The sequence below is a fragment of the Ranitomeya imitator genome, chromosome 4 (assembly GCF_032444005.1).
Source record: "Ranitomeya imitator isolate aRanImi1 chromosome 4, aRanImi1.pri, whole genome shotgun sequence".
Lineage (NCBI taxonomy): Eukaryota > Metazoa > Chordata > Amphibia > Anura > Dendrobatidae > Ranitomeya > Ranitomeya imitator.
The window spans coordinates 203,613,102-203,626,303 of NC_091285.1; the positions used below are offsets into that span (position 1 = coordinate 203,613,102).

The 13,202-nt window shown below is 44.8% G+C and overlaps 2 protein-coding genes across 2 annotated transcripts in view; one reads left to right on the plus strand and one right to left on the minus strand.

Annotated features, from left to right (window-relative positions):
- The window catches only part of ANO4 (anoctamin 4), a 412,900-nt gene that overhangs the window by 259,199 nt on the left and 140,499 nt on the right, over window positions 1-13,202 (minus strand). The window lies entirely within an intron of this gene.
- LOC138673801 (uncharacterized) lies at window positions 8,189-10,660 on the plus strand. The gene is made up of 3 exons (XM_069761844.1): window positions 8,189-9,305; window positions 9,555-9,886; window positions 10,271-10,660. The coding sequence occupies exons 1-3, from the start codon at window positions 8,294-8,296 to the stop codon at window positions 10,658-10,660; spliced, it is 1,734 nt and encodes a 577-aa protein (XP_069617945.1). The 5' UTR covers window positions 8,189-8,293.

The window sequence follows — 13,202 nt, forward strand, 5'->3', positions numbered from 1 at the left end:
GGGTCACGGACCGGGTATAGCCACCGTGACAGCTTCAGAACCGAACCAGAGAGGCCCAGTACCGAGAGCGCGTGGCCCTGTGTCTGGGGGCGCTCTAACTTGGCGTCACGAACAGGATCGTACTTAAGCCTGAAGAATCAGGTCATGTGAGCCTTGGAACTGTGATTGAAACGTGTTTGAACTGTGATTTATTGCAAAGACTGTGTATTGCTATCTGCCGCAAGATTCTCACCAAAACCGCCGCCATTGCCGCGCCACAAGGAGTGCAGGAGAAGAAGAAGGGCGTGGAAGTGGGCGTGAGCCAGCTGAAGAGCGCGAAAAGTAATGGCCTAAATCTAATATAATATCTAATCTAATAATCTAATCTAATATCTTAATATTTCTGTACTATGAGGACATGTCCGTCAGCAGCCGAGATCCGCCTCCTGATCCTCAGTGGAGGGCAGAGACAAAGAAAACGAAACCGCCCACGAAGGAGAGAGCGAGAAAAGGACAAGGAGGGAGAAGAAGTGAACCACGTGGGAGACGCCATGGCCAGCCGACCGGGATCGGAGCGTGGGGTCGGAGCAGAGGACTCCCCCAGCTACCCAGAAAGATACCGCGGCCAGGCGTCACCTGTTGGCCCCGACTTCCTGCAGGCCGGAGTGGACGAGCTCAGCGATCAACTCCGGCGGACGCAGCTGAGCACTGAGGCCGGGAGGAAGGAGACCGTCATCAGGGGCCTCACCAGACGTCTGTCGGCAGCCTCGTGTGGTCCGGAGCGAGAAAGAAGTTCCAGCGCTCCGAAGCCAGAAAGCAAGGCCCTGCCGGAAAGCGAGATACTGCAAACAGAGATGACAATGCCACAGCGCAAGGCCCCGCAGTCAGCGTTCCAGATCCCAGCGGAGACGGAGCAGGCTGGCACCGGAGGGACCGCATCTGAAGTAGGTATGAAGAACGACCCTGCCCCAGTGACAGAAGACCTACTGATAAGCTCCGTAGCAGCGCCACCTGCTGCCATGACTAAGGCTAACTCTGAACTGACAAATCCTAATACTACTAACACAGTGGGCATTATTGCCGCTACTGAACCTACTACCAGAATTGACATTTGAACCCAGATGATACCTGAAAAACTGATTAGTGACATTGACACCGCATCGGATGAGAAGTCAAACACAGATCTTTCCAGGCCGGGAAGTGTTCGCTACCAACGGATGCCTTGCAATCTACCGTCGCGAGAATAAACCTCGGAAGCCCGCAATTGTACATAGTTAACTCTTTGCTTTCCTTACCCCTTTCTACTTCTCCTAGGGATCCCTTTGTTTACCCGGGATCCCTCTTCTTGTTTGTTTGTTTTTCATTGTTTTCAAAGACTGCTGGATCATGAACAGTGAATGATTCCAAAACTGTTTTGTATATAGTTCGCACCTTCTTAAAGTTGCTCCCTACTGGTTTTACAAAAGAAAGAAGACTTTGAGAAGATAATGCTTTTGGACATGAGGAACCAAAAAACACCAAGCGCACAACTAATAAATTGTATAAAATAGGTGTCAGCCGGGGTGCAAAAAGTGGCCAATGTACAACCAGAAAAAAAAAGAGAAAAAGGAGCCACTATATATATATGCACACCACGGACATATGAAACAACAATAACTCATATAAAGTAACAAGAATTTTATTGGCAAACCACACAAAGAAAATTTCATATAAAGTAACAAGAATTTTTTTTTATCCACACCACATCTTCCCCTGACGAAGCCCTATTCAGAGGGCGATACGCGTGGGGTCACGTTGCCTTGGTTCCGGTGTGCCTGCACATGGGGATTTTGTCCTCTGTTACTCCTCTGGGTAATACTGCACCTCTTGGCTCTATTATGAGTTATTTAACCCGCTAATCGTACTGGGCACTGTCTTACTGCCTGTTTCTTGTTTGGGGTTTTTCCCCCATGCGTCCGTTATGAGTGATCGCTTGTAGGTCACTATGTTATTGTGCAGTTAGCTGCTGTTTTCCGCTCTTTTGCATGCACTTTTCCATCAGTTTGGTGGCTCAGGGCAGTCAGTATTTGTGTCCAGGTTTTGGGTATGTCCCCATTTTGACTTCATGAGCCAGGGGATAGGTTTTCCCTTTACATTGTTTTGCAGGCATATGATTGTATACTATAACACTATATGTTTATAATAACGGAGGGACCAAGTTGTTTATATGCATTGTTTTTAATTATGTTTTAAATTTTCTTTGTGTGGTTTGCCAATAAAATTCTTGTTACTTTATATGAGTTATTGTTGTTTCATATGTCCGTGGTGTGCATATATACAGTTAGGGCCAGAAATATTTGGACAGTGACACAATTTTCGCGAGTTGGGCTCTGCATGCCACCACATTGGATTTGAAATGAAACCTCTACAACAGAATTCAAGTGCAGATTGTAACGTTTAATTTGAAGGGTTGAACAAAAATATCTGATAGAAAATGTAGGAATTGTACACATTTCTTTACAAACACTCCACATTTTAGGAGGTCAAAAGTAATTGGACAAATAAACATAACCCAAACAAAATATTTTTATTTTCAATATTTTGTTGCAAATCCTTTGGAGGCAATCACTGCCTTAAGTCTGGAACCCATGGACATCACCAAACGCTGGGTTTCCTCCTTCTTAATGCTTTGCCAGGCCTTTACAGCCGCAGCCTTCAGGTCTTGCTTGTTTGTGGGTCTTTCCGTCTTAAGTCTGGATTTGAGCAAGTGAAATGCATGCTCAATTGGGTTTAGATCTGGAGATTGACTTGGCCATTGCAGAATGTTCCACTTTTTGGCACTCATGAACTCCTGGGTAGCTTTGGCTGTATGCTTGGGGTCATTGTCCATCTGTACTATGAAGCGCCGTCCAATCAACTTTGCAGCATTTGGCTGAATCTGGGCTGAAAGTATATCCCGGTACACTTCAGAATTCATCCGGCTACTCTTGTCTGCTCTTATGTCATCAATAAACACAAGTGACCCAGTGCCATTGAAAGCCATGCATGCCCATGCCATCACGTTGCCTCCGCCATGTTTTACAGAGGATGTGGTGTGCCTTGGATCATGTGCCGTTCCCTTTCTTCTCCAAACTTTTTTCTTCCCATCATTCTGGTACAGGTTGATCTTTGTCTCATCTGTCCATAGAATACTTTTCCAGAACTGAGCTGGCTTCTTGAGGTGTTTTTCTGCAAATTTAACTCTGGCCTGTCTATTTTTGGTATTGATGAATGGTTTGCATCTAGATGTGAACCCTTTGTATTTACTGTCATGGAGTCTTCTCTTTACTGTTGACTTAGAGACAGATACACCTACTTCACTGAGAGTGTTCTGGACTTCAGTTGATGTTGTGAACGGGTTCTTCTTCACCAAATTAAGTATGCGGCGATCATCCACCACTGTTGTCATCCGTGGACGCCCAGGCCTTTTTGAGTTCCCAAGCTCACCAGTCAATTCCTTTTTTCTCAGAATGTACCCAACTGTTGATTTTGCTACTCCAAGCATGTCTGCTATCTCTCTGATGGATTTTTTCTTTTTTTTCAGCCTCAGGATGTTCTGCTTCACCTCAATTGAGAGTTCCTTTGACCGCATGTTATCTGCTCACAGCAACAGCTTCCAAATGCTAAACCACACACCTGGAATCCACCCCTGACCTTTTAACTACTTCATTGATTACAGGTTAACGAGGGAGACGCCTTCAGAGTTAATTGCAGCCCTTAGAGTCCATTGTCCAATTACTTTTGGTCCCTTGAAAAAGAGGACGCTATGCATTACAGAGCTATGATTCCTAAACCCTTTCTCCGATTTGGATGTGGAAACTATCATATTGCAGCTGGGAGTGTGCACTTTCAGCCCATATTATATATATAATTGTATTTCTGAACATGTTTTTGTAAACAGCTAAAATAACAAAACTTGTGTCACTGTCCAAATATTTCTGGCCCTAACTGTATATAGTGGCTCCTTTTTCTCTTTTTTTTTAATGCTTTTGGACATGACGCAGAAGGTCTTGCTTTCATTGGACTTGCAGACAGAGATAATCTGCACTACCTCCTAAAGACTCGGCTCCCTCTTAAAGGGAATGTTTACATGTTGCCTTGAGAAAAATTGGAATGTTAATAATGTTGAAATTTAGAATAGTTTGATAATGTTGATAGAGATAGAGGACAGGAAAGATTGAAAGTAAACCCGTAGGGGTTAGAGAGAGAGTCCTCCTGAGAACTGTAGAACGATAGTTGGCTGTTATGATCCGGTGACCTTGGAGCCGCATGGAACTTTCTCTGAGTTGGTGGAACCTGTACTGACCACAAATCCTGAACTTAACACCGCAACTAGAAGTAGCCGTGGGGTGTGCCTAACAAATCCTAGACTCCTCGACACAGCCAGAGGACTAAATACCCCTATAGATGGAAATAGGAAATCTACCTTGCCTCAGAGCAGAACCCCAAAGGATAGGCAGCCCCCACAAATATTGACTGTGAGTAGTAGAGGAAAAGACACACGCAGACAGGAAACAGGATTTAGCAAAAGAGGCCACTCTAGCTAAAATAGGAAAGGATAGGACAGAATACTAAGCGGTCAGTATTAAAACCCTTCCAAAAATATCCACAGCAGAAAATACAAAAAATTCCACCATCTAACTAAAGATGTGGAGCGTATATCTGCAACTCCAGAGAATCCAACAAGACTGAGAAAACACTGACACAATCTAAGCTGGACAAGAGAAAACAAATGAATAGCACAGAATTATTAAGCACACAGCATGTGTGCCACAGAAACAAAAACCACACACTTATCTTTGCTGAATTGGCAGCAAGGCAGGAGGAACCAGACAAAGATCCAAAACCTCCCAGAACCATGGACAACTGGCAAGGACTAATGAATCCTGCACACCTAAATATCCCAGTCAGAACTGCAATCAGCAGATACACCTGGCCAGGACTGCAACTCAGGGACAACTGCATTCCCACCTACAACCACTGGAGGGAACTCAAAAGCAGAATTCACAACAGTACCCCCCCTTGAGGAGGGGTCACCGAACCTTCACCAGGGCCCCCAGGACGATCAGGACGAGCCAGATGAAAGGCACGGACCAAATCAGCAGCATGGACATCAGAGGCAAAAACCCAAGAATTATTCTCCTGGCCATAACCCTTCAATTTGACAAGGTACTGAAGCCTCCGCCTCGAAAAACGAGAATCCAAAATCTTCTCAACCACATATTCCAACTCTCCATCAACCAACACAGGGGCCGGAGGATCAACAGAGGGAACAACGGGCACCACATATTTCCGCAATAAAGATCTATGGAAGACATTATGGATAGCAAAAGAGGCCAGAAGCGCCAATTGAAAAGACACCGGATTAATAATCTCAGAAATCTTATAAGGACCAATAAACCGAGGCTTAAACTTAGGGGAAGAAACCGTCATAGGAACATGACGGGAAGACAACCAAACCAGATCCCCAACCCGAAGCCGGGAACCAACACACCGACGACGGTTAGCAAAACGTTGAGCCTCCTCCTGAGACAACACCAAATTGTCCACCACATGAGCCCAAATCAGCTGCAACCTGTCAACCACAGAATCCACACCATGACAGTCAGAAGGCTCAACCTGCCCAGAAGAAAAACGAGGATGAAAACCAAAATTACAAAAGAAAGGCGAAACCAAAGTAGCTGAACTAGCCCGATTATTAAGGGCAAACTCGGCCAATGGCAAGAAGGCCACCCAATCATCCTGATCAGCAGACACAAAGCATCTCAAATAAGTCTCCAAAGTCTGATTAGTTCGCTCGGTCTGGCCATTTGTCTGAGGATGAAATGCAGAAGAAAAAGACAAATCAATGCCCAGCCTAGCACAAAAGGCCCGCCAAAACCTAGAAACAAACTGGGAACCTCTGTCGGACACAATATTCTCCGGAATGCCATGCAAACGAACCACATGCTGAAAAAACAACGGAACCAAATCTGAAGAGGAAGGCAATTTAGGCAAAGGCACCAAATGAACCATCTTAGAGAACCGGTAACAAACAACCCAGATAACAGACATCTTCTGGGAAACCGGAAGATCAGAAAGTAAATCCATAGAAATATGCGTCCAGGGCCTCTCAGGGACTGGCAATGGCAAAAGCAATCCACTAGCACGGGAACAACATGGCTTGGCCCGCGCACAAGTCCGACAGGACTGCACAAAAGAACGCACATCACGTGACAAAGAAGGCCACCAAAAGGACCTACCAACCAAATCTCTGGTACCAAAAATACCAGGATGACCAGCCAACACAGAACAGTGAACCTCAGAAATCACTCTACTAGTCCATCTGTCAGGAACAAACAGTTTCCCCACTGGACAGTGGTCAGGTCCGTCAGCCTGAAATTCCTGAAGAACCCGTCGTAAATCAGGGGAAATGGCAGAAAGGACCACCCCTTCTTTCAGAATGCCGACCGGTTCAAGGACCTCAGGAGAATCAGGCAAAAAACTCCTAGAGAGGGCATCAGCCTTAATATTCTTAGAACCCGGAAGATACGAAACTACGAAATCAAAACGGGAAAAAAACAAGGACCATCAAGCCTGTCTAGGATTCAGCCGTTTGGCAGACTCGAGGTAAATCAGATTCTTATAATCTGTCAAGACCACAATACAGTGCTTAGCTCCCTCAAGCCAATGTCGCCACTCCTCAAACACCCACTTCATAGCCAACAACTCCCGATTGCCGACATCCTAATTGCGTTCCGCAGGCGAAAACTTACGAGAAAAGAAGGCACATGGTTTCATCATGGAACCAACAGGATCCCTCTGAGACAAAACGCCCCCTGCCCCAATCTCAGAAGCGTCAATCTCGTCCTGAAACGGAAGAGAAACATCCGGTTGGCGCAACACCAGAGCAGAAGTAAATCGGCGTTTAAGCTCCTGAAAGGCAGAGACAGCCGCAGAGGACCAATTCGCCACATCAGCGCCTTTCTTCGTCAAATCGGTCAAGGGTTTAACCACGCTAGAGAAGTTAGCAATGAAACGGCGATAAAAATTAGCAAAACCCAAAAATTTCTGAAGGCTCTTCACGGATGTGGGTTGAATCCAATCATGAATGGCCTGAACCTTAGCCGGATCCATCTCCATAGATGTGGGAGAAAAAATGAAGCCCAAAAAAGAAACCTTCTGCACCCCAAAGAGACACTTAGACCCCTTCACAAACAAAGCATTGTCACGAAGGATCTGAAAAACCATCCTGACCTGTTGCACATGAGACTCCCAATCATCGGAAAAAATCAAAATATCGTCCAAATATACAATCAAGAATTTATCAAGATAAGTCCGGAAGATATCATGCATGAAGGACTGAAAAAGAGATGGAGCATAAGTGAGCCCGAATGGCATCACAAGATATTCAAAATGACCTTCGGGCGTATTAAACGCAGTTTTCCATTAATCACCCTGCTTAATACGAACAAGATTATATGCCCCCCGAAGGTCAATCTTCGTAAACCAACTAGACCCCTTAATCCTAGCAAACAAATCAGAAAGCAAAGGTAAAGGGTATTGAAACTTGACCGTGATTTTATTCAAGAGGCGATAATCAATACAGGGTCTCAAGGAGCCATCCTTCTTAGCAACAAAAAAAATCCCGCTCCCAACGGTGAAGAAGATGGCCGAATATGCCCTTTCGCCAAAGACTCCTTAATGTAATTCCGCATGGCGGTATGTTCAGGCACAGACAGTTTGAAAAGTCGGCCTTTAGGAAACTTACAGCCTGGAATCAAGTCAATAGCACAATCACAGTCCCTGTGCGGTGGAAGGGAACTGTACTTGGGCTCATCGAATACATCCTGAAAATCAGACAAAAACTTAGGAATTTCAGAAGAGGAAGAAGAGGAGATTGACATCAAAGGAACATCATTATGAATCCCCTGACAACCCCAACTAGTCACAGACATAGACTTCCAGTCCAACACAGGATTATGTACCTTTTCAAAAAAGAAGAGAAAGAAATAGACCAAAAATCGGGGATCACCGGAGGCACGGATCAAGTAAAAAAAGGCAAATTTTATTCAAAAGTGTATAAACGGACACAGAAAACCACATAGAGCACACATTAAAAACATTTAAAACATTGGTCATCCATGTGACCTATACATGGTACACTTAGGCCCAAAATAGAGCCATCCGAAGGCATAACCGGAGGGGCCGAAGGAGGAGACACGGCCAAAAGAAAACGGAACAAGAACTACAGGGTCTGGTCCCCCAAATACAGACGGGAGACACGACAGAACAGGAAACGATAGATGTGCCCACAATGCCGGCTGGTCCAGTACAATCTGGTAAGCTCTCCATTATTAATTTGTCCTCCTATATTTTGTCTGATGTAGAGATCTCGGTATTGGAGAGGGGACTCTCCTTTTGCCCTACCAACATTATGGACAAATTTACTGTCATAAAGGATGTCTATCTCTTCTGCAGACAGTTGGCGTTCAAACTGCTATATCATCAACCATCCATTTTGGATGATTTACCCATGGGAGAGCGACAAGTTTTTAGGGACCTCTTGGACCTATTGGAGGAAAATGAAGGAGGACATCAAAAGAAGAAAAAGTTCCCTGGTAGGTTACCTTCACAGGCTACACCTTCCTTGTCTTTTTTTCCAGCCATCCAGAGCTTTTTTAATGCAGTATGTGATGAGATACAGGGCCTAAAACCAGACCCTAATAAAGGGAGAAATCTTAATAAGGCCGAAGAAAAAGCTATTGCGAAACTTGGTTCAAATCGAGACTTTGTCATCCGCGAGGCTGATAAAGGTGGTAACTTGGTTTTATGGCCTATTGAATTGTATCTGGATGAAGCTAGACGCCAACTGTCAGATTCCGATTGTTATCAGGTCCTTCCTTCGGACCCCTCTGATGTATTTAAAGCCAAATTGGATCGCCTTCTGGATTCGGCATTCACCATGAGTATTATAAACAAGCGCGAGAGAGATTTTATGACTAATCACCATCCGAGAGTACCAACCTTCTATCTACTTCCAAAGGTCCATAAATCCGTACAGACACCACCAGGTAGACCTATTGTGTCCGGGATAGGGGGACTTTTGGAGCGTCCTTGTACTTACATTGATTTTTTCTTACAGCCTCTTGTTGCCTCCTTGGACTCCTTCGTTAGGGATTCCACTTTTCTGATCCAACAGCTACAGGACCTGAGTGTTCCACCTGATGTGTACCTCGTCACACTGGACGTTGAGTCCCTATATACTTGCATACGGCATGATCTGGGGATTCAGGCGGTTGCCTTCTTTTTGGACCAGAACACAACAGGTGACAGGTTACATGATTCCTTTTTGCTTGATCTACTGTCATTTGTACTCGATAAAAACTATTTTGTGTTCGACCGGGTTTTCTATAGGCAAGCCAGAGGTACTGCGATGGGCGCACGTTGTGCGCCCTCGTACGCAAACCTCTTTTTGGGGTGGTGGGAGTCAACCAGGGTGTACTGTCTGGAGGCTTTTTCCATGCATGTCATCAAATGGTATCGTTATATTGATGATATCTTATTTCTCTGGACAGGCACCCTGGAAGAATGTCATCAATTCATTATGACTCTGAACCAAAACCCCTGGAATATACGGCTGACCTCACACCTGTCACAGAGAGAAGTGGAATTCTTGGATCTCAAGCTTTACCCTAAGGATGGGTGCGTGTATACCACTCTGTATCGTAAACCGACGGCTACCAATAGCCTTTTACAATTTTCAAGTTTTCACCCACAGCATCTAAGAAAAGGGATTCCAAAAGGGCAATTTTATCGCATAAAACGAAATTGCAGTACCCAAGAAGATTTTCGGATGCACTCACAGGATCTTACCCACCGGTTCAAGGATAGAGGCTATCCAAAAAAGGTAATTGCACGTGCCTACACTGCAGCGAGAGATGCGGGCAGAGGGGATTTATTGCAGCCCCGTGCGAAGGGACCTTCTAAACCTCTGGGTGTTATTACAACTTATAATAACCAGTGGCGGGAGGTTCGAGAGATACTCACTAAATATTGGGGGATTTTACGTAGCGAACCCAAACTTAAATCACACATCTCCACACAGCCAACCTTGATAGCCAGAAGACCAAAAAACCTTAAGGACTCTCTGAGCCATAGCCACTTTAAACGCCCAACAACTCGGCTAAACAGAGGGACTAAACTCGTTGGGACATTTCCATGTGGCAGCTGCAACATTTGCCCATTTATCAACAATGATGTGACTCTCATTCCATCCCCTTCTTCATTTCAGGTGGTGACAAAAACCTACTTCAACTGTAAAACTCGGAATCTGATTTATGCTCTTATCTGTCCGTGTCCAAAAACGTATGTTGGTCAGACGACTCAAGTACTGAAAAAGAGAATTCAGCAGCACTTCTCAAGCATCACCACAGCAAAGAAAGACTTGGAAAGGGGGAAAACCTTGTCCTCGGTGGCCTCGCATTATTTATCTGTACACAACTCCCAACATAGGGGAACACGAATTATGGGCCTGGAGTTGGTCCAATCAGACATCAGAGGGGGAGACATCACGTTGGAATTGCTAAGACGCGAGTCCAAATGGATCTTCAATTTGAACTGTAAAGCTCCGTTTGGCCTTAATGAGGACCTTTTATTTACAGGGTTCTATAAGCAATCCTGAAAGACTCGTTCATGCCCACTATTGGTGCGTTGCTTTGTTGCCTCTTTATGTCTAGGAACGCTTTATATGTTTCTGGTTTTGTTATCATCATTCATCACTTTTATATTTTGAACTAGGTCTTCTGTTTAGCAATAACTTGCAGTAGCCTAGGTAGAATTTGGATCTCTATGTGAACAGCACTACTAGGACTCTAATTTAATATAAGCACCTTTCGTACTAGTATCACTCCTGCTGGTTCTATATGTGATGTCTTTGTCAACAACACCAGACCGTATGCCCTTGACCTGCATGTCCAAATATCTTTTGATAATTGGTGCTTCTGCAGTGATTTTGTCTTTTTGTAGTAGTGCCACATTCCATCTGTGGCCCACTTTGAGTTTACATGGAATATGTATATATATATAATATTATTCTGCCCTTGAAAGAGGCTTTAGGTTGCTTTATTAAACCAGCAATTTTACATGTAAATATTTATTTTTGTCATGCTTTCCAGCCATTTTAAGTCTACCATTACTGGTTTGTAATGACGTATTTGGTGTTGACATACAGTGAGCATAGGTTTCCACGTGCCCCGGGCAATTTTGCCTGGAGCGTGATGGGAGCCCACATTTGCACCCTGATTAAGACTTTTGGGGTTGGACAAAGTGTAACTGGGGAATCCCAGCAATCCCATATAGGGCCAATGCTGGCTGAGTTATAGCATGACTTGAGTGTCTATGATATGATATTGCACATAAGGTATGGAGTCTTTAAGTCTTGTAATAGTCCTGATTGGGGCACTGGAAGAGCATGCTTTATACTACGTGCTCCATTCTAACAAAGTTATGGTTCTACCCGATGTGGCAATGTATGGGGTACTGGCAATGCACATTTTTTACACCTGTTTGCCCCCCTGCACGATGACACGCGTGGGGTTGGATGTCTGGGTATGTCCTAAATACTACAGGTGTGGCATCTATGCATCTATGCAGCTACATAACTGCTGCCTAGGTGCAATGGAATGTGACAGGTGAAGCCCCTGCACGCAGCTATGATAACTTACTTTGAATGTGCCGAGGCTTATCTAATGAGATATCGTTATCCTATACGAGACTATATGTTGCCTCACTGGTACTTGTATATCTGTAGGCTTACGGTGGTTCTGGGCACTTGCAATCCAATGCTCATAAGAGCCTGTAGTGCACCAACATGGGGCACGAAGACGCACATCAGCTCAAGTGTCCATGCGCTCATGACAACTCTGCCTGAGACCTGATGATGTGGTATGGGGGGAATGTTGCTGGGCCCCTCTGGCATCTTGATCTAAATGTGGCATTTGCTATGTACATTTTTGTGCCACTTTTCTGCTCCCCTGCGCGGTGGCACGCATGGGGTTAAAGGTGTCTGTCGGCACCCTGTATACAAAGTATGGTGATACACTACAGGCACAGAATTCTTGCTGCTTGGGTGCAATAACATGTAATGGATGGAGCTCATGTATGCAGCGAGCTCAATTTACTCTGTGGGGATACAATCTTGTGTGGTATCACAGGCCACCTCATAGTTATGCGCACCACTGTCCTTTTGCTATGTTTTTGTGCATTTAGAACTGAAACATTCATAAGTATTTGCAATACTCCACCAGGGGGCGCAGGGATATACCAGCCCAAGCGTCTGTGCTCCCATTGCAACTGTGTTGGAGATCCGATGATGTGGGGTGGGCGGGGTGTTGCCAGGCACCCTTGACAACCTGGTGTGACCAGACAATACACAGGAGATAAGCCTGTGTGCGCAGGTGCTGGCAGCTCTCCCTGGACGCTGGGGGAGGCACCTCCATGTTTCCTGACTACATGCTTCTCTGGTAAGCAGCACAGCTGCAGCTATTTCCTAAGTGATTAACTAGTATATTAGGACGCAGTACACTGACAGGAGTTACCCCTGACGAAGCCACTGAGTGTGGCGACACGCGTCGGGTCAGCGTACCCCCTGTCTCCACTCCCCAGGTGGTCCTGAGTGTGTCCAGCAGCCCTTGGCTCTATTTTACATGCCGTGATTGAGCTTTGGTCATCTAGCCCCAGAGGCTTTGGTAACTGTGTGCATGCCTCTTCAGCATGGGAGTCTCTGCAGCTTTGGCACATTGAGTCTCGTACTTACTCTGCTAATAGATTTATTAGTCTTTGAACCTGATTGTGCCCTCAGCTGGGCTGGTTATCTGCACCTCCATATGTATCTTTATTCATTTCTATGGCAATTGGGGTTCATGTCTAGATGACTCTTTTTTTATTTTATTTTTTTTTTTTTTTTTTTTTTTTTATGTGTTTGCACCATGGATACTGCCTTCACTATAACATGGTGCATCTAGGCATTGTGGATCTCCTTACAAGTCATTATGACATATGCTGAATGTGGTAGCTATATGACTATTTGTGTACTTGCCATTTAGCTCTCTTTTTCAATATATTTTTTGTATGATAAAATAAGGTGCTGTTCACATAGACATCACACTCGGTAATAGTTAGGATTTTCTTTATATTTGTCATCTATTGATACTGGGGAGTTGGTT